We start from the raw sequence: 26,669 nt of genomic DNA on the forward strand, positions 1-26,669 counted from the left end.
TTTTTTCATTTCACAAAATAATCATCAAATTTCAAAATATAAAATATTATCATTTCATCTTTCTACCCACAAGTTTTACTTTATTATTAAAAAAAAATCAAAATTACTTTTTTTTTGGTGTTTTTCTACCATTTTACTTTTATTTTTTTATTATTTTTTCCTAATTTTCTATCATTATTAGTTACAATGTTAATATTAAAACATTAATAAAGAATAAAATTTGAAAAAATAAAAAATAATTAAGAAAATAAGAAAAAAATAAATAAAATAGTGAAAAAGAGAGAAGAATGATATTTTTATCCCAGCATGAAATTTTTAGCCATTTATAAGGTTTTATTTATAACCTTGACCTCAATTCACCTTTTTTATTTTTCTATTTTTAAATAAGATATACTATTGGGCCGGGTCTCAACCCAGAATTCAACGGGTCTTAAAACCTCAAAATGAAAAACCCTAAGCCATAACCCCCCTTCTCTTCCTCTCTGCACGAAGACGAAGCAGAAGAAGAGTTCTTTGTATCTTTTGCTTTGACAGGTACGGGCGTTTTTTCGATCTTCTTATTTGTCGTTGCTGTTGGTACCTTTCAATGGAAAACGGGCAGGTTCTTTTCCCAAACCTCTGTCTTTGCGATGGTTTTTTTACTTCTCAACGGTAATCTTGGACTATGACCAAGGTCTCATGATGGGGAAATTGGATTTTTGGATTTCTTCTCCTTCTTCCCTTTTCCCTTTTTTCAAATTCTTTTTTTTTTTTTTTTGCTCTCTGGGTCTGATTTGCATATTTTCTCTTCTTGTTATTTGGAACTTTTTTTTTTGAAAAATTATTGTGCGCATTTTCTCTCGGTGTTATTTTGAACTTTTTTTTTTTAATAATTAATGAACTTTTTTCTGCAAATTTGCATCATTATTGCTTTGTTTAGTATTTGACTCCATTGGCTGCCAATTTAAGAACTATGATTGTGATAAAACATCGATATGAAAAATTGAAGTTTTGCGGGGTTTAAGAATTTTGGAAAGTGCAGGCTCTTGAGAAAATGGCTACGGCAGGCCCAGATTACGAGCCGCTGCGAGAGCTATTTCAGCACCATATCGACTCCTTCGATCACTTGGTGGAGTTTGGGTTGGAGACTCTGCTCATGAGCGTGAAACCTGTTGAAGTCGTTGATTCATTCACCAAACAGAAGCTTCGAAATATCCTTTCTGCTATTTTTACGTCATTTTTATCAGCAATGAAATGAAGGACTGTTTTTGAATTTTTGTGACTTGTTTTGGATTATTTTAATTATGAAGTCCTTATTTATCACTCACAATGGTGTTTTCTTCTTAACTCGAATTGCACTTTGGTTTGGGCAACCGGAGTTATACCCACCTCAAAAGGAGCGTTCTGCCCGGACAATGCGCGATGCATTATATCCTTTCGAGGTAATATTTCACGATGCATGTATTTTTGCTTCTCTTTCTTTTAACTTCTATATTAATTAAATAGAGTGTATTTCATCTGTTAATATCATTCTGGAATATCATTCTTTGAGTGCATGTTCTTGAAACAGTGTAGGCAAGCAAAAATTTCATATTCGGGGAAGCTTTTGGCTGATGTTTGCTTTCAATATGGGAATGGAGTTGTCATTAGAGAAAAATTTAATCTTGGGCAGTTTCCTATAATGTTAAAGGTTAGTTGATCCTCCCTTTGGCGGCTGTGATTTTGTTCATCTTGAATGAGTGGGCCATAGGAATACATGGTTCATGAGCTAAAATTTAAGTATTCAACTTGTTGATAATTGAGGAACTCTTTGTAAGATAAAAAGCTAAGTTTATGTGTTGAGGTTTTAATGCTTGTAAAATGGGCCAAAGGAAAAGTGGCAGCTGGACAATAATGTGTTCATTACCATTATTTGCTTGAAATGTTTTTTTTTTTTTTTCACCTGGATTATCTTTAACTTGTTTTCTTGCTTCTTACCTGATATTTGATTGATTGAGCATATTCCATGTAGTCTAAACTATGTCACTTGAGAGGTGCCGATCCCCAAAAGTTAGTTTCTTGCAAAGAAGAGTCATCAGAAATGGGCGGGTAAGTGTGGTACAATTTTCTTCTGTACTATACTAGGCTTCTATGGTATTGTATTTGCACTGGGCTTCTGGTCATATTTATGATATTCACATTTCAGAATTCTCCAATTGGATGTGAACTCTGAAAGTGCATGCTAATAGAATGAATGAAGTGTAAATTGTAAATGAACATGTATAAGCATTGTTATGGTTATGGTACATATGTGTACATGTGTGTTCTAGTGTGGATTTTATACTATTACATTTAACAAAGAAAGTTGTGCGGTTCAGCTATGGTACTGGTATTCATAATGTGGATGCTGTTGGCATGCAATTATGGATGTGTAACAGATTAAGGCAATAAATGTTTTAAAAAGGATTTGTTGGAGTCTTCATATGGCTGAAGTTACTAAAGACGCCATATTAGTCTTCACTTCCATGTTTTTTCTTTTTTTTTTTTTTTCTTTTCCAATTCATGTACTCTTTTTATTTTCTTTATTTTGTAGTTACTTCATTTTGAATGGGCTTGAGAGAGTTGTTCGACTTCTGATCTTGCCAAAGCGAAACTATGTGAGTAAACCTTTTGTTCTAAACACATTCTTTTGAAGGGAAAATAGATCTTGTGAGTTATTCAAGCATAGGCGTCGATCTGAAGTGGTCTGTGCAACTTCTTCTTTAGTTGATACGAGCGAAGCTAGCTGGTTGTCTAGCTCATATGAAGTCGTTTGCATACAACTCTGAAATTTTTAGCAGGAACAATATGCAAGACCTACTATGATATATTGCAACTTGACTGATTTTTTTCAACAGTCTTGTATTTTCTCCTGCCATTTTCTCTTGTAAATCAGGTATACCTGGACAAGTAAATTTTTCATAGCTAAATCTTGGGTCTGTTATGGTCCAGCCAATGAGCATGGTGCGGAATTCATTTCGTGATCGCCGAGAGGGATATACTGATAAAGCAGTTGTCATAAGGTGATTTTCTACATATTATGGGTCTTTTTCCTTTTGGTTATTATCTTATTGTATAGTTGGCTCTTTTATTCATAATTGATGTTAAGATCTTTTTTAAACATATGCTGATTGCTTCTCAAAAATAATTGATTATTGCAATAATAGTTGTACTTGTGAGAGATGTATATTGTAAATAATGGAGAGTGGGTCTGAACGTATTATTAGAAAGCATTTGGTTTTGAAGCTTGGCACTAATGGGTTTGTTTAGCTTTTTAATTATGATTTTAGGAATACCATGAAGGAAGATTTGGTAGATCAGTTTCGGAATTCTACAACATCAGGTTGTGAATTGAAGTACTAATGCTACATTCATAGTCATAGGCTCCAAGAAAGACCTAGCTAAGAGTTTTGAGGCATGGTAGCTTGGTGACCAGGCTTTACAACATTATGGCTATGGTGCCGTCTAAATGCTTTTGATGAGTATTGCATGAACCTATTTCTCCTTCTTGGGGATCCTTTGTTGAGAGCAGATAAAAATTGGATATGGTTTTAGTTGCTTTTGAGTTGATAGGTGAGAACAGTCCATTAATCTGTCCACATGCTTTGGCAGGACCAAGCTTAGCAAAACTTGAATAAGGTGCCTGGTTATCATTGTATCCAAGGATACATGAAAATTCTGAGGTAAGCTTTTCCCTAAAGCAACCTCGTTGCTCCGCCCTGGAAATAAAACAAACTCAAATCCTCCATAACAGGAATAAACAAGTAGGGGAGAATGGATCCTTGTCACAAACCCCTTGAGCTGTGGAAAAATTAGAGGATCCTTTGACCAACGTCTAGAAAGTAAATTGTAGAAATCCAAAATTTAATCCAACCTCCAGCACTTTTACACGAAGCCCATTTTATTAGTTACAGAAAGCAGAAAATCCCTATTTATGTGATCATATGCTTTCCCAATTCATTGTTCTTATTATATCACTTATTAATATCACAGTTAACTAAATTTCATAAGTATCAGTTATGATAATCATGTTCAATCGTACTTATTATCATTTCATTAATGACAGTCCCATTGAAGTAAGCTTCATAAATTATTTATGATAATCATATTCAGTTATATTTAATTAACAAAACTTATAAATTGGCTATAAAAAAAGTTAATGAAATTTATATAATCATAAATAATTATTGGCAATCTTTAAATTTGGAAAGCAAATTGAATTTAAAAAAATAAAAAATTGACAATGCTCTCTCTCTCTCTCCCCTTCTATCGCCAATTGCAAGAACTAAGGGGTTTTTGAGTAATTGAAATAATCATTTGTTAGTATCTTATTTGTAATTTGATTGTTTTGTTGATTAAGACATTTAATTACTGTCTTTGACTCTTTGTGAATTATCAAACCTTGGAACTGTAATTTGGATTTCATTAATCTTGTTCATCTTCTCTGATCTATTGGAAACTATTATTATTTAGTGCCAATTTATTTACCGTGATATGTTATATGCCAAATATTTGTTCTCTCAATCATAATTCTTAACGGAATTTTACATTTATTAAATGAATTTTATTTTGTAATAGTGATTCACTATTAATTCTCATTCAAGGTGTGTAAGAGAAGATCAATCTGCAGTAACAGTCAAATTGTATTACCTTCGTAATGGAAGTGCAAGACTTGGATTTTGGTGAGAAATTCTAACTATGGTCTTCAATGATGAACTGTTTGGTTATGATCTTGAATTGTAACTGAAAGATATTTCTGCGCCTTTCCAGGATACAAGGGAGGGAATACTTGCTTCCTGTGGGTGTTGTTCTAAAGGTTTGTGATTTGTGCCTTTTTATATGTGCAGTTGCAATTTTCATTTTGCATCGACACAGACATGGAACTTGGATTTGATTCAATAATAACATGCTAAGACATCATTTTTTTTTCAAAAACAGAACACAAACTCAAGGATATGACTATAGATTGAATGTATATTCCTTTTTGTTTTCCTTTCCTTTTATTTGTTGTCATTGCTGCAGACCCTTGTTTGATCTCATCTCTCCTATTGTAGAAATGTTAAAATTCTTTATCATCTAAGAGTTATGCAACAACAGCAATAATTATGTTCTGTAACTTAAAATATAGATTGGTCCTTATGTGTTCATCAAGTCTAAACCATGCAGAATTTATATAAATATTTGGAGCATAGTGGATACAGCTTGTTGGTTGAAGTTCCCAAAAAATGTTGAGCATGTTCAATAAAATTATACAAGTCTTAGAATGCTTGTGGTAAAGAATCATATTAAAAGGATCAATCCCTCCTAAGAAACATTGATGACAACTTAAAAAGCATGTAGTTTTTCATGAATTAATGTTGGAAAGCTCTCTCTCTCTCTCTGCCATAAAAATATAGTGCACACTGGAATACATTACAAATATATATTTTTTTCAGTTTCTTTTCCAGCCAGGCGCATGAATGAAATTTTGTAATTTATTTTTGAAAGTGCTTTATGGAGTATCTACCATTATCTTGTTTGAGATGTGACTGAATTTCTTACTGTGACACCTCCTGTTGACAGGCTCTGATTGACACTACTGATCATGAAATTTATGAGAGTTTGACATGTTGCTACAGTGAGAAATATGAAGGGGGAAAGGGTGCTGTTGGCACTCAGCTTGTGGGTGAAAGGGTGAAAATTATCCTTGATGAAGTTCGGGATTTGTCTCTTTTTACACGCCATCAATGTCTCCAGCATATTGGTAACCTTCTAATATCATTCTCCATAAGCTTATTATTGTTCCAGATTTAATTTTGAACTATCTTTCTAATTTTATTCCCTTCTAAATTTAGGAGAGCATTTCCAACTGGTGATGGATGGACTGGAAAATGAAAGTTATTCCATTGTAAGTTATATTTTCCATTATCTGTTGGACTCCAATTGATTATCAGGGAGAATTAGGGAGGAAAAAGAAGAAAAATCTAAGTAGAGCCCTAAGCATATGGGAACTGGATTTGAGACTGCTTTTCCTTCTAATTCTTATCTTCTTTCTTTTTCTTAATCTTTTTGTAGGTTGCAGATGCAGTTCTTAGAGAATACATATTTGTTCACCTTGATAACAATTATGACAAATTCAATCTGCTCATGTTGGTTATCGTCTCCTTTAAATTTCTGTCTTATCCTTATCTAATAGTTGCTACCATTGTTGTATGTTGTCTTTCTTTCTCTTGTTTCTATGAGTGTGCATGGGGCGGTTGGGGTTGGGGATAGTATATATTTACTTATTTTTTGCAATGTTAACATAGTTCTTTCCTTTAGCTTCATGGTGCAGAAGCTTTTCTCACTTATAGATCAGACTTCTGTGCCAGACAACCCTGATGTATTGCAGAATCAGGAAGTATTACTGCCTGGTCACTTGATCACTATTTATCTCAAGGTACAAATCCTGCAACTTTTATCTCTTGGAAAGATGTTTTTGTATGCACAGAAACTTCCTATGTAATATGTATACATGGTGTTACCACAAATTTATGGTGCCTTGCCATCTGAGGACTAGATTCAATGACCCAATATGTCATATACTTGCATTCTAGAAATTGAATTTGGCTACCAAAATTTTTTCTCATTTCCCTTTATTATTATTATTATCATTTTATTAGAAACTAAATTTATTAATTTTATTGAATAGTGCTTATCAAAAAAAAAAAATTAATTTTATTGAATAGTAAATACAAAGAAGGACAAACAATCTTTCCAAGATGTACCATTTGTCTTTTTTAATTACACTTGCTAGTCTTAGCTTTTCTTGATGAAAGAATAATAATAATTGTAGAAGATGAAGGATTGGAAGAAATAAAAGGTATAAAGTTCGTCCTTAATTTTTAATCTATACAGAGACCCATATATATATATGCATACACACACATATTCCTAGCACCAAAAATAGGAACCTTCCTACCCTAATTACATCAGATCCCCTTGATTACGGGCTTGTCTTAATTCTCTCCTCAACCACAAAAATATACAACTAGACTTTCCTAATTTCACCCTTCCACAATAATGGTAAGAAGAGGGAACTCAATTCAAGGATAGGATGTGTCACATTATTAGTTGATGAGGATCTTATTTCTTTGGGAAATTTTGAGATTCTCTAACCTCCTTTAGTCTTTTTTTTTGGTTCTTTTCTTCTCTTGATAGGCAAAAATAAAAACTTACTAATAAAGTGCCTAACGGAAAGAGAGGGTGTTACCCATGATGTAGAGGGTACAAGGAATGCCAAAGCCAAAAAAATGGACAAGAATTGGGCTAAGCCAGACCCAAAAAGTTACACTAGCTTTTCTCAAGCCATATTGATAAAAAAAAAAAAAAAAAAACTAGCTTCTCTCAAGCCACTAGCCCATGAGAACAAAGTTTTTAAGGAAGAAATTTTTTGCCACTAGGTCTGATTGTTCCATCCCTAGAATGCTTTTTTGTCCTCTTCTTTCCAACTTATCCAATATAAACAAAGCGGGGTGGGGGTGAGGGGTGGCGTTTTCCAGAATTCACGATGACCTCCTTTAGTTAATGTAGAAATGATGAAAATTGGAGAACCTAAGGGTTAGATTGGTCCCTGTTCCAGAAGAGAGCACAAGATGGTTAGAGACCTTTAAGAAGCAAGGTAGTTACAAAATTTTCAATAAATTCTACTAATAAAATTGAAAACTATGTAGGTTTGTGCAAACTCTTGAAATTCTTTTTCCTCATGGGGCTGAGATTTTGTTTTCTGATAGGAATATGACTTTTCCTAATCAATGAGAAATTAAAACAAGTAGACATTTAACTAAAAATAAACCTTTGAAACTAATTTTACTAAAATAAAAACATGTTGCTATTAAAATTGTGAAATGCTAAAATTGTTAGTTGTTTTTGCTTAATACTTTTCTATTTTCCTTGATTAGTCTTGAAAGAGTGTTTTTTCCTGTTGTTCTCCATCAAGATTTAGAGGTGCTTACGACACACAAGAAGTATACATGTAAGAAAGAAAATGGAAACAATTAATAACCATAACTTTAATCTAGTACTTTTTTTTTTCTTGATAAGTAAAAGGATATGCATTAATAGAGAGGCAAAAAACCACAAAGCATACAGGGGGTATTCAAGGCGGCAAGGGCCTCAAAAAACAAAGGCAAAAAGAATCACCTCCCCTTAAGTGGGTGCTACCCACTCCAGAAAGCCTATAAGGGAGAAAGCCTCCTCACCTAAATACAATTTGGCCCAACTCCACAAATTACAGACAAAAAAATTCTTTAACTTCTGAATATTCAACACACCCCCTTAAAGGCTAATCCATTCCTCTCCTTCCATACCGTCCAAAAAATACACAATGGAACGGAGTCCCAAACCTTTTTCCTTTTCTTCCCCACAAACGAGCCCCTTCAGCTAATTAAGACCTCCTTTACAGTTTCTGGAAAGACCCATTTAACATCTACTAACCCAATGACAATATCCCACAAAGCTCTAACCACTATACAATGTATAAGGATATGATTTACATTTTCTTCTTCACACCCACACAAAAAACAACAATTCGGAAGTTGCACCCCTCTTCTTTGAAGTCTATCCAAAGTAAACACCTTCCCCCACGTCGCCTCCCAAGCAAAGAAGACGACTTTAGTTGGCACCCTAGCCACCCAAATACTTCTTGAAGGAAAGCCTGTATCATTAGGATTGGTCAACAAGCTATAAGCTTCCTTGACCTTGAACTGACCATTTCTTCCTTGCCTCCAAAAAACTGAGTCTTCCTCCAAAGAAGGCTTATGACCCCTTAGCATATGGAGTAAATCCCCAACCATATCTAGCTCCCAATCATTGAAGTCCCTCAAAAAATTTAGGTTCCAACCTCCTTGACCAGAATTTTGGTCCCACATTTCCTCAATCGTTGAACTCCTTTGGACAGCCATGACGAAGAGATGAGGAAAATAATGAGACAGCGCTGTATCAGTACACCAAACATCTGTCCAAAATCTGATCTTGTTGCCCTTCCCAACTCGGAATATCATGTTATCCCAGCACCAATCTGATTCTTTCCAAATCTCCTTCCAAACCCCTACTCTAACCGCCCCATTAGCCTTCTTTGGCCTCCTTCCAAATCTCCTTCCAAACCCCTTAGCATATGGAGTAAATCCCCAACCATATCTAGCTCCCAATCATTGAAGTCCCTAAAAAAATTTAGGTTCCAACCTCCTTGACCAGAATTTTGGTCCCACATTTCCTCAATCGTTGAACTCCTTTGGACAGCCATGACGAAGAGATGAGGAAAATAATGAGACAGCGCTGTATCAGTACACCAAACATCTGTCCAAAATCTGATCTTGTTGCCCTTCCCAACTCGGAATATCATGTTATCCCAGCACCAATCTGATTCTTTCCAAATCTCCTTCCAAACCCCTACTCTAACCGCCCCATTAGCCTTCTTTGGCTTCCATCCAAGACCCTCTTGCCCATACTTCACCTTTATCACTTGTTTCCAAAGATTATCTTTGTCACAAGCATACCTCTATATCCACTTGCCAAATAAGGCTTTGTTCAAAATGGCTAGCTTCCTGAGGCCTAGCCCACCCTTTTCCTTGTCTGTACAAACCACCTCCCAGTTAACTAGATGAATTTTCCCCTCCATATTTCCCCCTCTCCACAGGAAGTCCCTTTGCACTTTCTTTAGCCTTCTAGCAACAATCTTGGGCATTTTGAAGATTGACATTTGATAGATTGGCATGCTAGCCAAAGTACTTTTTATTAAAGTGATTCTTTCCCCTTTTGAGATATATTGCCGTTTCCAAAGCGCGAGTCTCCTCCTTACTCTCTCTTCCACCCCATCCCACATATAAGGAGCTCTATTAGGAGCTCCTAGAGGAAGTCCCAAATACTGAGAGGGTAAGGACCCCACCCTGCAGCCTAGCTCAACAGCCAACTCTTCAATCTCCACCACCTCTCCAACTGGAATAATTTCACTTTTGGCTAAGTTAATCCTTAGACCTGAAGCCGCTTCAAACCAGAGTAAAATCCAACTTAAGTGAGTTAGATGCTCCTTACTAGCCTCACAAAACACAACTGTGTCATCAACAAAAAATAAATGGGAGATGTTCAAAGGGGATCTACTGCCACCCCTAATGTTACACCTTGATAAAAATCCCCCCTCCACGGCTCTCCTAATAAGAACATCTAGCATTTCCATTCCCATAACAAAGAGATAAGGAGATAGGGGATCTCCTTGTCTAAGGCCCTTAGTGCTAGGGAAGAAGCTAGCTGGCACCCCATTAACCAAAACTGAGAATTTGGCTGAGGACAAGCAACTCCACATCCACCCCAGCCACTTAGACCCAAAGCCCATCTTTTGCAGAACCTTCAACAAAAACTTCCAATTGATGCTGTCATAAGCTTTTTCTATGTCCAATTTGCAAATAAGACCCTTTTCTTTTCGTTTCTGCCATGAGTCTATCACTTCATTTGCAATTAAGGAAGCGTCAAGAATTTGTCTTCCCCTCACAAAGGCATTCTGAGAAGTGGAGACCACCTTTCCAACCACTTTCTTAAGTCTGTTAGCTAGCACTTTAACCAATAACTTATAGAGCCCCCCTAGAAGACTAATAGGTCTAAAATCTCCAAGGTCCTCAGCCCCACTTTTCTTGGGAATTAAAACCAGAAAAGTATTGTTGAGGCTCTTGAGGAAGGAGCTATGCTCGTGGAATTCCTTGAATATTTCTAGGATCTCCTCTTTAACAAAGTCCCAACAACTTTGTCAAAAAGCCATAGTAAAGCCCTCCGGACCAGGGGCTTTATCCCCATTCATCTTCATCAAAGCCGCATGAATTTCATCCTCTGTAAAAAAACCTTTCCAGATTCTCCGCTTCTTGCTGGCTGATTTGATCAAACTGAAGCCTCCCAATGTCCGCCTTCCACCTTGTATCTTCTGATTGCAGCTGATGAAACGCACTAGCAATTCCTTCCCTAATCTCCTGCTCCTCTGACAGTCATTCCCCATTGATCTTAATTATGTCCAAAGAATTGTTTCTACGGTGGGCGCTTGCCATATGATGGAAGAAACCCGTGTTTCTATCCCTCTCCCTCAACCAGATTTCCTTTGAAAGCTGTCTCCAATGAGTTTCCTCCAGAAGCACCCACTTTTTTTAATTTTCTTTTGCTTCTTTTTTTAACTCTGTTTCCTCCATAGTCAGGCTTCTCTTGCTTTCCTTCCGATCCCAGAAATCCACTTGCTGCAGGGCTGAAGATTTGTTGCAATCCAGCCTCCCAAAAATTTCTCTATTCCAAACTTTCAGCTTCTGTTTGATTTCCTTCATCTTAGCAGCCAATTTAAAGCTAGCACTACCCCTGACTTCAATTCCCTGCCACCAGCTATGTATAAGGTCTTTGAATTTCTCAACTTTAAGCCACATATTTTCGAATCTAAATGGAGTCGGGCCTCGTCTTATCCCATCCTCCACTAGCATGATTGGGAAGTGATCGGAAATCGGTTGTGGCAGCCTACTTTGGGTAATCCCACTAAATTGGTCTAACCAGCTAGGGGACACAAGAAATCTGTCCAATCTTGCCCAAGCCTGGTTATTGTGGCCCCCATTCCAGGTGAATTCTCCCCCCTGTAAAGGAAGATCCACCAACCCTAGATCATCCACAATCTCAGCAAACTTCCTCATTGTTGAGCTTATTCTCCTCTGACTGCTCCTTTCCCTCTGGAACAAGGTGATATTAAAATCCCCCCCTAGGCACCAGGGGTCTTCCCACAGACCTCTAATCGCCCCAAACTCTTCCCATAGTGCATCCCTTTCCACTTTGGAGAAAGGGCCATAAACTCTCGTGAACGCCCAAACAACCCATTTTCTACATTCCTAAATCTGCACGATAAAGTAAAATGTCCCTTCTCCCAATCTAGAATGTCCAGGGACCTCTTGTCCCAGCAAATTAGGATTCCTCCCGAAGCCCCCTCTGCATTCATAGCTTTCCAATCTAGGAATCTCCCAGAGCCTAAACTTCTTACAATACTCTCCAACATAGATTGAATTTTTGTCTCCTGAATACAGAGTAAATCCACCCTTTGGTTCCTTATAAAAGCCTTAATAATTTTTCTTTTGGAGCTATCATTTGCTTCCCTCACGTTCCAGCTCAGGACTTTTAGCTTCATTGGGCAACTACAATTTGACTCCCTTTGCCCTGTACCGAGCCTTTCTGCTTATTCCCCCCTCATAGTTTACAGAACATTCCAATCTCTTTAACTCCCTTTCGAACTTAGACTTTTCCAGAAGCTCTTTACTATGTATCTTCTCCTGTCTTTTTTTGATTTTAATAAAAAAATTCAGAATTTCCTTTTCCAAACCCTCCGTCGGGAATCCCAAGAAATGACTAAATTTTGCCAAACTACTCTCGTCCCATTTTTCCTCAGGCTCATTTCTCACAGCTTGTATGTCATGTGTGCCAAAGGCCCCATCTGTCCCCCTGACTTTATCACTGCTTCTTTTGGTTACTCCCAATTCCCTACAGCCACTGACCTTCTCATTGTAACCCTCATACACTGTTAACCACATTGTTTTATCAACCCGAATTTCCTCGTCCATATCCCTAGAACGATCGTAAAACTCCCCCTCCAGAGTCCGATAAAAAAGAAAAGAATTAAGATGAGAAGCCCCCAAAACCCTTTCTCCCCTAGAACAAAACCCCGACCCATACCTCAAGGCTTCCTATTCGAGCGCCCTGTCTGTCATTGAATAACTAGCAAAAATTTGTTGCTTCCTTAGATCCTTTGACTCCCGTGCGACAAAGGGCTCTGTCTCTGAGGAATTCTCGTTTCTGGAGATGGAGCGCTCCAACAGATAGCCCTTCTCCTGAGAGTCATTGCTTGAGGCTTGGGCTGCTGGCGAGATTGGGCCATCCCTTGTCTTTCCTTCTAAATCAAATTGCTTTTGGCAGCCCATTGGAAGAATTGGGCCTTTGCTTGAGGCTTGGTCTTTTGACGAGACTGGGCCTTTGGCATGGCAGCCCACTTCTTCAGCCCACCTCCTTGACGATGGGCTTGCTTCTGGACCATCCTCACTTTGCCACTCCTTTCAGCTTTAGGCCCAAAGGTCCATTAGCCAGGCTAAGCCCACCAGCCCTCCTTGTCTCCTTTGGGCCCATGATGAGGCCTAAGGAAGACGACCCGGACAATATCTTACCGGTTGAGGCCCAATTCCGGATTGCCGGGCTTTGATCTCGGTTTTCCGTCGCCCGACCCAACCCGCCCCTTGCTCACCCATCTCTTCATCTGACGAGTTCAGCGTTTCGAGCCTCAAGCTTACCCGCTCCTCCTCCACGCGCTGCTTTGAGCGTGAAGCAACGTCACCCCTAACCTCGACGCTTTTTCGTCCAGCCTCTTCGTTGAGTTTTCTCCTCAACACCGGTCGACACTCCCACCACAATGACAGAGCATAAACCTCCTCCTCCATTTCGATTTCCAATACACTCGGCTTGACCTCTCCTCTCGATTTGACCAAGATTCTAGCCCACTGGATCTCACCCATCGTCTTCGTCTGTTCATCAACTGCAATAAAACCACCGCATTCTTCCCCCACTCTTTTCAAGATCATCGGACTCCATAACGAGATTGGAAGCCCAACTATTCTCACCTAGACTTCATTTCCTACATCCGCCTCCACCCAGCATCCATTCCTAGGGTTCCAATGCTCCAGCCCTACCTGGAGTCCTCCCATCGAACGATTCCGTGAGGATACGACGCGTCTTGCTTCTTCCAGATCTTCAAATTCCAGCAAGAATCTGTCTTTTTCTAGCTTAGCCAACCCTAAATTTCCTCTTAGACCCCAAGACTTTGCCCAAAGTTTTCCCAAACTCTCGAGATCTTCTTCTCCCCCTGTACTGGCTTTCCAAGTCGCCACAATACAATGTTCCAGTTTCTGTAGATTTCCTAGTGTTTCCTCCCTTTTAACCTTCACTGTGATTGAGTTTGTATTTCCCCAAGTTGGCCTCTTCGCTACTGTCGCGTACGAGCTTTCCACAATAGCCTTCCCCACGGCCCTTACTTCCTGGTTATTTGATTTTCTACCAAAAGCGCCTACCAGTTGATGAAGCTTCTCCGCCATAATCATCCATCCCCTTTTGTCCCCTCTGCCTCTCAGGATGAAGATGCAGAACCTCTTCCTCTCCAGATCAGAAACCCCTAGCCGGATAAACCCCCCCGCTCTGTTTATCCCTCGCGTCATGGAATACAATCTCCCCTTTTCCTTCCATTCCCTCCCCCATCTTGCTTCTTTCTCATCCTTGATGCAGTGGTTTAGACCTTTTATGAAAAACCCTAAGCTTTCCGGTCCCAGTCGGACCCATGACGAAACCCCTCCCTTCTTCTCCAAGATGAGAACTTGGGGTTTTCCTTTCCTATCGTCTACAACGATCTCGAACGCCTTAGACTCCACTGCGAAGCTGCTCTCCTTCCTTTTTCTGCGAGGTGCTGAGCTATTTTCTCCCTCCTCTCCATCGCATTCTCTCTCGCTCTCTCTCTCTCTCTCTCTCTCCCATCGCGTGTCGGTATAACTTAAGGGGAGTAGAACGTTCCATAGACCCCGAGCTTTCCCATAATGGATGAGGAGATGGTTTATTGTCTTCTATATTTTTATCCATATAGCTATGACCTGCCAAAAACCATCCTCTTCTTTTAGTTGGTTCATGGTTAGGATCCTTTCCCAAGTCACTTGTCACACGAAGAAACCCATTTTGGTAGGAGCCTAAGAACCTCACACTATCTTTGAGGGGAAAGACTTCACCAAGACAGAGTAGAAAGACTTCACCAAGAATTCTCTACTCTTGTTAGCCTTCCTTACCATTTTTGTCCACTCTGTGCTAGTTCTTCCTAACACATATAGCTTCCAAAGATGCTCCTCAACATTATCCATCTCCTAATCTTGGAAATATCTTAAGAAGCATGCGTTCCGCATGACTGGCCCACCTAAGCTTCCTTGGAAGCTGCAAATGAGAATAGAGATGGAAAAGAGTTTGTTAAATGGTTTGAATCTTCTCTAGTCTCAGAGCCAATGATTTAGAAATAACAAAAAGAGACATGACGTAACTTGATAGGTTGCTAAGAGTAATTTTTTAACAAGGTGAGTCAAGTTTTGAGAGGTATTGCCTTTTCCACGGTGCTAATCTTTTAGAGAACTTCTCCTTTACCACATCCTAAGCAGCTAAAGCCTTAAAAAGGAGCACCTAAAGGGGTAGAACTAGGTAAGCGATAGACGATTTTCCTACTCCACAACTTGAACTGACAATAACTACTCTAGATTGGGGACCTCCCTTGCCAGAATTAGTTCTCTTTTGTTCAAGTTAACTTTTAGTCTTGAAGAAGCCTTATGCCAAAGCAAAACCTAAGCCATATAGATCAGTTCATCTAAACAAGGTTCACAAAGAAGTAAGGTATTGTTGGTGAATAAAAGGTGAGAAATCTCCACTCCGTCTCTCTCTCCTAACTTGAAACTCGAAGTGAAGCCACCCTCCCCTACCATTCTCAAGAGAATGCTAAGTGCCTCCCTCACCAAAATAAATTAATAAATAAGGGGATGGAAGGCAAGGAACAAAAATGCGTTTAATAACGACGTTTTTCTATCCAAAGGCTAAAAAGGGATTTTGTTTTCTTTTTTGGTTAGAGTCCAAGCTGTTTATAAATGATTGTCCACTGACTTTAGTAAGTTTTTTTGAATGGTTGGGCACTTGTTGAGACTCTTTTTCCATATTCTCTTGTTTGAGCCTTGGTGGTGAAGGGAGGTTTGTTTCTTGTATACCTTGGGTCACTCTTTTGGCGGCTCTTCGTAATTCAATTCGATTCTTTACTTATAAAAAAAAGAAAAAAAAAAGAAAAAAGAAAAAAAAAAACACTTCGACGCATTTTGATGTCTCCAAATTTTTAGAGCCTTGATATGATTCTTGATTTCAATATCTTATTCATTACTTATGAGGATGCATTGGAACCTCCAACACCCCAGAATTTTATTCATTGCTTATTGACAAAAAAGAAAAAAAGAAAAAATGTCCACCTCATACATACACACATGTACTCCCATTCTGCACAAAGATGTACACATACACGTGTTGAAATGATATAAGTATACTGAAATGGTAGGTTAAAGTTGTTAGTCCACATTTTGGGTTCTGTTTTTCCCATATTCGTATGAACTCTCATCTACTGGTGGAAAAGTGGTTTGTTTTTCCATTGATATAATCAAGCTACAGTTATTATTTGCTTGTAACCTAGCTATGTTACTGTAATGTGTACTTAAATGATGATATACTGATCTTTGGATAATTAGCTTGATGCATACAAGGCTGCATCCTTATCCTCAAGTTTTCCTGTGTTCTGATTTAAATGTGATATTAATTGTTGTATTGGTGTTATCTAATTTTGAATTGTATTGTGGTTTATAGGAAAAACTACAAGAGTGGCTGTACAAGGCAAGACGACTTCTTCAAGATGAGATCAACAAAAGCAAAAATTTCGAATTCAGCAGCTGTATGTTACATTCTTGTTCTTCTATCTAGCTCTCTTCTTTTTGTTGATCTGATACTCATTTAGTATGTTGTAATTGGGTTTTCTTTTGAATTTATTATGGATTCTTATAGCTTTTCAAGTTCAATATCACTGTTACTGTAGGCCACTGCTAATGAAATGGGAAATGTTTCAAAGAATTCATGATGCTCTATTGCACTATTTTTCATTTTTATTTTGTTTTGGAGGTATATAAACTTACGATACCTTGGCAAATTGGTTCTAAGAAATGTATGAACTTTTTTTTTTTTGATAAGTAAAAGCAATTGTATTAAGAAAGCCTGATGTACACCTTAAAGTAAACACGATGTATACAAGGCAACAAGGCCAAGAAGAAAAGGAGAAGCAAAAAAATCATCCCCTTACTTACAACCCAACCAATCAATGAAATCGAAAATGGACTTGCTCCATCTCCTGTTTGCTGACGACACTCTAATTTTTTGTAACGCCAATAGCAAAAATCTGAGATACTTGAGTTGAGTGTTTTTGGGGGAGGCTCGCCTTGATAAAAAGTACTTTATCAAGTCTTCCAATTTACTTCCTTTCTTTCTTTATTATTCCTCGGAAGGTGTGTGCAAGACTTGAAAAGATTCAAAGGGACTTTTTGTGGGGCGGTGGTGCCTTAGAGAAAAAACCTCACTTGGTGAATTGGAGCTTGGTTTGAACTGACAAGGAGGGAGGCTTAGGAATTGATAGATTTGTGACTCTAAACAAAGCCTCACTTCGGAAGTGGAGTTGGAGATTTGCGGTAGAGAGGGAGTCCTTTTGGAAGCAAGTCATCATCAACAAATTTGGGTTAGAGGAAGGAGGGTGGTGTTCAAGAGTAGCAAGGGGAGGCTATGGTGTGGGGGTGTGGAAAGCCATTAGAAAAGAATGGGAGGGTATTTGTTGCAAATCTTGCTTTGTTGTTGGGAATGGGAGAAAGGTCAAGTTTTGGAAGGACTTGTGGTGTAAGGACCAAATGTTGAAAGATGCTTTCCCTAATCCATATCGGTTGGTGGTTAACAAAGATGAGTGGGTGTCAAATGCTTGGGAGGGGAGTGGGGAGTCGGGTTGTTGGAATCCTCACTTCTCAAGGCATTTTAATGATTGGGAATTGGAAGAGGTGGAGGGCTTGTTCCGAAATTTGCATCCTTTGGTAGTGAGAAGAGAAATGGAGGATGTTTTGAGGTGGAAGGAAAGTAGGGATGACATTTTCTCTGTTAGATCCCTCTACCACTCCTTCACGAGGGCCTATAGTGACCCTTTTCCTTGGGGTCTTATTTGGAGGTCTTGGGCACCTATGAGGGTGAGCTTTTTTGCTTGGGAAGCGTCTTGGAACAGAATTTTGACCATCGACCAACTCAAAAAGAGGGGATGAAATATGCCGAATAGGTGCTACTTGTGTAAAGAGAAAGAGGAAACTAGCGATCATTTAATCTTGTTTTGTAAAAAGGCTACAATGCTTTGGAGTTTGATTTTCTCCCTTTTTGGTGTGCAGTGGGTTTTGCATTCTTCAATTAAAAGGAATTTACTTGGTTGGCATGGTGCCTTTCTGGGTAAGATGTGGGAGAAGGCTTAGAGGGCTGCCCTTTTATGCTTAATGTGGACCTTATGGAAGGAAAGAAATGAAAGAGCGTTCAATGATATCGAGCGGTCGAATCAAGCTTTAAAACATTCCTTTTTGTATACTCTTGTAAATTGGGCTAGGGTGTTTATAGAGGGTCATACTTTGTCTATGATTGACTTTATAGATTGGCTATATGTCTAGTTAGGGGAAAAATTATTTGTCTTCTTTGCCTAGTTTTTTGGGCATTTTGATTGTATACTTAATGTGTACTGTTTTCGCCGTTTCTAGGCGCTTCTAATACATGCTTTTTTGACTTATCGAAAAAAAAAAAAATGAAATCGAAAATGGACCATGATGTACAATCTACATCCACCCTAACCTAATTCGAAAACATGTACAAAAAAGACCGTAAAATAGGTTGATCCGCTAATTTAGTATCTTCAAAGGTTCTTCTATTTCTCTCTTTCCATAAAGTCCAAAATAAACATAAAGGGGTTGCATTCCACGCCTTTTTTCTTTTCTTTCCAATAAAGGAACCGCTTCACCCAAGAATGGTTTCCTTGATAGAATTGGGCATAACCCACTGAACACCAAAAAGAGCAAAAATAAGGTGCCAAATCATAGCTGCCTTGGGACAATGAATAAACACATGATTTGCTGATTCTTCATCCGCTTTACACAAATAGCACTTGCTTGGTAAAATCCAATCCCTCCTTTTTAGTTGATCCATGGTTAGAATTCTTCCCCAAATAGCCTCCTAAGCAAAAAAGTTGACTCTCTTCGAAACCCAAGGATTCCAAACTAAGCTTGAAAGGAACTCTCTACTGATGCAAGGAACTAGGGATGAGTAGAAAGACTTTACTATAAAGAAGCCTTTCTTTGAAACCCGCTAAGACATGACATCCTCCTCGTCCCTTCTAAGCGCTTGACCATGTAACCTTCTGAAAAAAGTTTCCACTTCTTCCATCTCCCAATCATTGTTAAGTCTTGTGAATATAGGGTTCCAATGACCCAGTTCCCTAGACTCATCCCACAACTTAGCTACCCAAGCGTCTCTGGAAGAGGCAAGAGAGTACAAGCTTGGAAAAGCCTCTTCCAAGGAATCCGTAATTTGAATGCGTAATTTGAATCCATAAGCCTCTTCCTAGAAGAGATATATGAACTTTTTCCATATGAATGCGTAATTTGATTTTGATTAAGAATTTATTATCTGTTTATCTCAGGGGGTAGTACAAGTATGGTTACTTGAAAAGAATAATGATTGTTGGTTAGCATCTTCTACCTGTTCTTTGGTTCACCTAGGCTGCCTGAGCCTTCAACTCAGGACTGAACCAAATAACCCTGGTTTTATTCTTTTGCAACCTAGGAGTTGATGAATGTGCTTAAAGATTTAGACCACACAAACTCAAAGAGTGTCAAATTGGTTCATTGGGTTGCATCGACTGAGTTGTACTCCTAAAAATTACTAAAAGATGCAACAGTTCAAAAGAAATGGATGAGAGTCATTATCTAGAAATCATTCCACAAGCCTTATATTCCTTGGTTTAGGGTATGAGGTCAATTACTTTGTGATACTTGGATGTTCCATGGTACTGAAGATGTTCCATTTTAGTTTCTTTGGTATGATGAGAAGGGGATAAGAGTTCAATGTATTTATCTTTCTTTATTCTCTATCCAATATTCACTAAATCTATTCAATGTTGGTAAGGAAGATGAATCACATAATAATTGAAAATATTAAAATCCATCAAGGAATTTTTGGCAGGTTTGCTTTATGCAAGGTTTTTTGAATTAACACTTGTTAGTTTCTAGAACAAATAAAATATGGCATATAATAGCCAAAATATTTTTTTAAGAGACAATATAAATGGGAGGCCTGGTGAGATGAGGGATTTGGAGCTCTTAAGATATTTGGGAAGAACTTTTCTCATCAAAAAAATATTTGGGAAGAACTCAATTGCTTATTTGCAGAAGACCCTGCAGCTGGGGAAAATAAATAATACTAAGGTGTATCATGATACTAGATGTGGTTATTCATCATTCTCAGTGTTGTGTGTTATCAAGATATTGATATTGGTGAAAATATTGACTATACAAATATCCAGAAATATCATTGGAATTATAGACAAAATCTTAAGATGAGAAATTTTGTGAAAGAAATATCATAAATTATTGTGCACACGTACTAACATCAGTGACTTCATTTTGCACCTGTATGTCTTTGGTTCTGTGAAAGAAATATCAAAACTTACCATGCTATGTACTTCCATCAGTGACATGTTGTTATGCACCCGTACATCTTCTTTTTGGCTTAAGCCATCTACAAAGGTCTGCATGTCTTTGAACTCGATTTCAAGATATCCACTTGATTTGATACCACTTGAAGGAGGAACTCCAATCCTTGATAGTTGGGAACCAACCACCTTGTTTTTTAATGGTGAAAGGCTACCTTCTCAGGAGGAACTATCTTGTATATAAAGACCTTGAGATTTGCTACCCATCCCTTTTGTTATTCCAGGCAAAAAATCATTCCAATTCTATTGCTTTGTGGCTGAAGACTTGTAATATGATGTAGAATATATTCCTGTCTTCACTTTGTTCTTCCTTCTGTTGTTGTCAATCCCTTTCTACTGGTTGCTTTGTATTTCTGGATACTTCTGACGTTCAGTTTGTCAATGTCAATCTGTAGGTCAATTTTTGGATGAATATCAATTCTCTTAGTTATTTGCAGTACCTCATGTTTTATTGTTTTTTTTTTCCCTTCCTTTTTTTCTTTTGGGATTACTCTTTTCTTTTCATCTTCTGTGCATCATCTATATTCTTCTTCTGACTGTAAGCTGCTTCCTAGTGCTACTATCTACTGAAATATTTCTTTTCAGCTAGCATTCCCTACATTATGCGAGTTGTTTGTTGGTTTATATCTGCTCCTTGCTCTTATTTTCTGTGACATAAGATGATGGCAGGGGTGTTTTGGTTCATCCATATGGTTTTCTGATACTTGTTGGGCTTACTAAGTCATAGATTGACATCTTATTGTTTCTTATTTTGTTCTGCTTGGAGACCTTATCATTTCTTAAAAAATCTGGAAACAAGAAATGGTATCTTGTTAAGGTGTTGAAGTTCAATGCTGCACCCTGACCTGTATTGCTGGGAAGATTGGTTGGCTGATGTGAAGGATGATCAATAAATCAATCAATCCTATGACAGAAGTGGCGTAGCTTCCTTGTTTGCTCCACTTCTGGCAGTGCCTTATATTGCCAGAAATGCCCTGGAAGGCGGCTCCATACCCCGGCCCCCAGAATGGATTGATAAACCATCAATCATGAACACTAATTGCCACTTTGTGCTCTTCTCCCTTTACACCTTTAGCAGTCTGAATCTTTTTGCAAAGTGCTGTATTTTTTTATATCTCTCCTGCTTGATGGCAAAAATGTTTGGTCTAGTATCCACTGAGTCTCAGGGGGGTGTTAGATATGGTCATTCACCACTTGTCTTCTTTTCTTGTTTCCTTTCTGTAGTGCTGTGGAGGTTTTAGGTGCCCTCTTTGGGTAAAATTTACCATGCGTAATTTTTTTTTATTTTGAGTTTCTACTATCTTTCTTGTTGTTAAAGAGGGCTGAAAAGAGCTACCCCTCAAGTGGTATCTTGGAAGTCTATAGATCTATTTTCAATGAATCTGAATTCACTAGACTTACATAATGTAGTTTTATGACATTTCAATTGAAGCCCATGATTAGTGGATAGGGAGTCACCTTATGACAGATGAACTCCTGGAGTAAGATGAGAATTTCCTGACACAGTCTAATATCTGTGTTTGTGAACTACTTGTATCAAACATATACTTCTGTCATCATTTGAATTTATGTATTTATATGGCAGAACCTTACAAAGTAAAATAGTGAAGAAAGTAATGATTTTTATACTACTTTCCATGACAAGAAAGCCATAGCCCACTTCTTCACATTTTTGAATTAAATACATGAGAAATTATCTTTCTAAGTTTCCAAATGAGTGCTGGTTATGGGTTTTGTGTCTGCAAATGTTAGGTATGCCTATTGTTGACAGGGAGGAGTGTTTTATGTATCATACATTGAAATGCTGAATCATTGCTTGACTCATACATGTTTGAAATAAAGCTTTTGTAATATGTAAGTTGCATTGAAGTATTGTACATGCTCTGCACCTTTTTGTTTATTCTCTTGCATAGAGGATCTTGAATCATAATATTTTTGTAGTTGGCACTAAATATTTGTCAGAGGGACCTTACATTTTTGTGTTGCCTGAGATTATGTAGTGGCCCATGTTAAGAAGGTCATGGATAAAAATCCTTCAAGACAAATCAGCTTAGCTGTTGAGAATATGTTGAAGACTGGAAGACTCGTCACACAATCTGGTTTAGATCTACAACAGGTGACATCCTGGGATCCTTTTCTGTCCTATTATTGTTATATATTGGAAACTTACGTTGTATATCCTTTTTTTTTTCAATGGTAATAATTGTGAATGTACAAAATCTTTTGTCTTACAAATATGCCAATTAATGAAATTAATTATGCCTCTTGGTAATTTACCTAGAGGCTATTTTGGCCAAATAAAGGAGTTCATAGAGAAAGCTGAGTGATCCTTCGTAATTAACCTAGCTTTAGCCAAAGCAATATAAAGTGAAAGGGGGTAGACAAATTCCAAATCGAACCCATCCAGAAGTTTAGTGATCTGTGTATCCTTGGCTTTCTGAATCAAATTGGCTGGATGAAAAGTGTTTTTTGATTGCTATACTTGGATAGGAGTTGGGAAAAGACATGGAAAGAGATAAACCTCAAACATTTTCTTTTTGATAGGCAGAAGAGAGGATATATTAACAGTTCCTGAAAGAGGGTGCATCAAAGTACACAATGTATACAAGAAACGCCATTAGGTCAACAAAAAAGAGGAGAGGGAACAAATACCAACCTCCCTCTACCTACTTTGAGTTCAGCCAATCTATAGAGTGTATCATGGTCATGAAATAGTAACCTATGTACAATCCAACCCAATCCAAACAAATACACATAAAGGAAGATTTAATTGCATGATCCAATTGTTTTGTGTCTTCAGATGACCTTCTGTTTCTTTCCATCCTTAGCATCCAAAATATACACAAAGGAGCGGCCCACCAAGCTTTTTTCCGCTTTTTCCCACTCCTTCCCCACAAAAGAACCATGCAAACTCAAAAGGGTCCCTCTTACTGAATCATTACCCAGGTAACTCCAAAAAGAGAAAAAACTAGCTGCCACAAAATTCTTGCTTGGGAGTAGTGCATAAGCATATGATCAATTATCTTCTCTTCCCTTTTACACATGTAGCACCTGTTCGGCAAATTCCATGCCCTCCTTTTGAGTTGGATGAGCACTAAATCCTTACCCATATAGCTTCCTAATCAAAGAAGCTCTCCTTTGTAGGAACCTAAGGATTCTACACTATTCTTGAAGGGAAAACCTCTCTTCTTCCCTTCGATAATAAAGAGTAGTATGATTAAGCAAAGAATTTATCACACTTTGTTTCCTCTTAGCCCAATCTATCCTCCTCATCTCTTCTAGTTGAGACCAATTGCAATCTTCTCTAAAAAATGCCCCCACTCTTTAAATTCACAATCATGTAACTGTCTGTAAAACTGGATTCCACTGAAGCCCTTCTCCAACTTGCTCGCACATATCTACCATCCAAGTGTCTTTTTCAATGGCTATAGAGAAAAACATTGGAAAGGAAACTTTTGAAGAACTTTCCCCTACCAACCATCTTTCAAGAATTTTCCCTCCTTCCATTACCCACTATGAAATGAGATCTACTTTTAAAAATCTCCCACCCATTTCTGATAGCTTTCCACAACCCTACCCATAGTTGTTCATCATAGCTCTCGAGCAACACCACTCGCATTGTTCAAACATGAAGTGATCAATGTCTTTCAACCATGACATCTATGAGACAAGCATATAAGGGCAGGAGGAAGGGAACATTGTCATTAGCCCTTTATCATTTAAGTCTTAGTAATGGAAGTTTTATTCCTTTGGGAAATTAAAAAGCCCCTGATTTTTGAGCAGCTGATCTTCCCACCATATTTACTCTAATGATGAAATTTAGAACCATTAGCTACAAGAAACTTGAGTTCAGGACATCCTCTATCCCCCTACTTGTTTGTGTTGGTTTTGAATGCCTTCACTAAGATGTTAAATAGCTCTTCTATTTCATTAAAACTCTTTATTTATTTTTTATTTTTTAAAATTTTTATTTATTTTTTAATATTTTCCTGTTATATTAAGTAAAATGTCTACATAGAATTTCAAGATAGCTCTATTTATTCATATTTTTTTATTGAGTTATTGTTTGATGAAAAATAATTTTTTTGAATAATTGAAATTTGCAATTGAGGCTAAATCTCGTAGTTATGATATGAATTATGTTTATGGTGAGTTTGGACAATGTTTTTAGAATAGGATGGATCATTGAACCAAAAAAGTTGCTGAGTCATAATTCAATGGTTGGACTTGTGGTTGAATCATGATGTAAGCATGACATTATAAATACAATTTATATATTATTAAAGTATTAAAATGATGAGAGAGAGTGAGCGAGAGCGAGGGTGATGAGAGAGAAAGTTGAGCGGAGAATCGGAGAAAACGGAAAGGGAGTAGCTTTAGGGTGGAGTCGAAGGTGTTCGAAATTGGAATTGAGGAGAGAAAAGGCAAACCCCAAGTTATCATTGTGGAAAGCAAGAGAGGGGTCTCGTCATGGGTCCGTATGGGGTCGATGAGTGTAGGGTTTTTTCTGTAGGGTCTGAACCAGTGCATCAAGGATGGGAAAGAAGGAAAATGGGAAAGGGGATAGAAGGAAAAGGGGAGAAGTTACTCCCTGGTGCAAGACGCCAACAGTGCGGGATGCTTTCTCCGGTTAAGGGTTGTCGACCTGGAGAAGAAGATATACAACATATGCATTCTGAAAGGTAGAGGGGAAAGGGGGGGATGGATCTCTATGGCGGAGATGTTATGAAAGATGGGTGTAAATTTCGGCAAAAAAGAGAAAAAAAAAGGAAGAAAGGGTCACGGGAAGGTCGTATGTGGAAATGGCGAAGAGGCCGAGGAGCAGGGACAGTAAAACAGTCAGAGTGAAGGTAAAAGGGGAGGAAATAAGCAGAAATTTGAGCAAATTGGAACATTGTCTGGTCGGAAGCTGAAACCCTAGTTCAGCAAGAGGAGAGGACTTGGAGAGGTTGGGGTGCTTAATGGCAAGTTCTTGGGGGTTAAAAGGAAAGCTAGGGTTGGCAAGGTTGGAAAAGGGAAGGGTTCTTTTGGAGTTTGAATTTGTGGAAGAAGCCAGACGTGTCCTAACCTCTGGGAAAAGATCGGTGGGAGGGCTTCACGCTTGGAGCACTGGAGTCCAAGGATTGGGTGTTTGGAAGAAAGTGAAACAAGAAACGAAGCCTGGGTAAAGATTCCAGGACTCTCAATTTCATTGTGGGTCCCGTCCATTTTGAGAAGAGTGGGGGAAGTGTGTGGGGGTTTCATTGCCATTGACCCACAGACGGAGAGAATGGAGGAACTTCAGTGGGCTCGGATATTAGTTAAATCGAATGGCGAAGACTTGTCGAGCACGTTGGAGATCAGGGTTGAGGAGATGATTTATTCCATCTCCCTTTGGTGGGAGATTAGGCCGTCGCTAAGGAAGTCCTCAGTGGATAGTCGAGCCTTGAATGGTCGAACGAGTGGAGAGGTTAGGGGTGACGATGCTGCACGCGCTGGCCCGCGAGTGGAAGAGTTGGCAAACACTAGGCTCAAGGCGCCGCTCCGGTCAGCAGATGGGACCAGTGGGCAGGCGAGCGGGGCGGGTTGTGAAGTGATTGAAAATCAGGCTCAAGTTGGGTTGGTGACCCGACTTTTTATTGACCCATCGGAGGTTGGGCCTTCCTCGTCGGCCCTTGCCATGGGTATTTTGGGTTCGAAGAGGGCTGTTGGGTCTTCTTTGCAAGGCCCATCAGTGAGAGAAAAGTTAAAGGGGGCTGCGGCTGTTGGCGCTGGGCCAGCGATTGGGCCGTCGCTTTCTAAGGATAAGGGGTGGGCTGCCGTTGAGGGGTTTTCTTTGCCTATTGGGCCATCTGTCTTGATAGGGGACAGTTCTGGCCCGTCCCAAACCCTGCTTCCTGATAGTGGGCTCTCGGGGAAGGTTTGTTTCTCAGTTTGCCTTGGTACCTGCAGCGGGTGCAACTTGGAGATTGAGTTTCTTAAGCCCCGGGAGAAGGAAACTTGGAGGAAGCAGCAATTGGAAACCCAACATTCAACGATAGACCGTGCACTAGTGGAAGAAGCTTCAAGGTATGGGACTGTTTTAAATTCATGGGGCTTAAGGGTCTCGGAATCTTCTCCTTCTAATTCTTTTTCTCTTGGTTGGACTCCAGAGGGGGAGTATTACGACCATTCTGGGGTGCTAAGGGAGGATATCCATGAGGGAAGTACGTTGAGAATGTTAGATGCAGACGGGTCTGCCGAGAATGGCAATGGATGTTGGGACTTGGTTGAGGTTAATTGTGTCGATAACAAGGCA

The 26,669-nt window shown here is 38.7% G+C and overlaps 1 protein-coding gene across 4 annotated transcripts in view; it reads left to right on the forward strand.

Moving 5' to 3' along the window:
- Positions 1–439: 439 nt before the first annotated feature.
- The window catches only part of LOC117927916 (DNA-directed RNA polymerase I subunit 2), a 52,461-nt gene continuing 26,231 nt past the window's right edge, over positions 440–26,669 (forward strand). Inside the window, exons 1-15 of one of the 4 annotated variants that reach the window (XM_034847643.1) lie at positions 440–534; positions 1,022–1,190; positions 1,339–1,421; positions 1,550–1,669; positions 1,991–2,067; positions 2,552–2,615; positions 2,950–3,020; positions 4,602–4,679; positions 4,768–4,813; positions 5,560–5,740; positions 5,832–5,884; positions 6,052–6,125; positions 6,298–6,415; positions 16,429–16,513; positions 22,393–22,508. In XM_034847643.1, the coding sequence (XP_034703534.1) occupies positions 1,034–1,190; positions 1,339–1,421; positions 1,550–1,669; positions 1,991–2,067; positions 2,552–2,615; positions 2,950–3,020; positions 4,602–4,679; positions 4,768–4,813; positions 5,560–5,740; positions 5,832–5,884; positions 6,052–6,125; positions 6,298–6,415; positions 16,429–16,513; positions 22,393–22,508 (1,323 nt within the window). In that variant the 5' untranslated portion in view covers positions 440–534; positions 1,022–1,033. The other 3 variants (XM_034847644.1, XM_034847642.1, XM_034847645.1) reach the window with 3 other exon arrangements.

The sequence above is a fragment of the Vitis riparia genome, chromosome 13, assembly GCF_004353265.1.
Source record: "Vitis riparia cultivar Riparia Gloire de Montpellier isolate 1030 chromosome 13, EGFV_Vit.rip_1.0, whole genome shotgun sequence".
Taxonomy (NCBI): domain Eukaryota; kingdom Viridiplantae; phylum Streptophyta; class Magnoliopsida; order Vitales; family Vitaceae; genus Vitis; species Vitis riparia.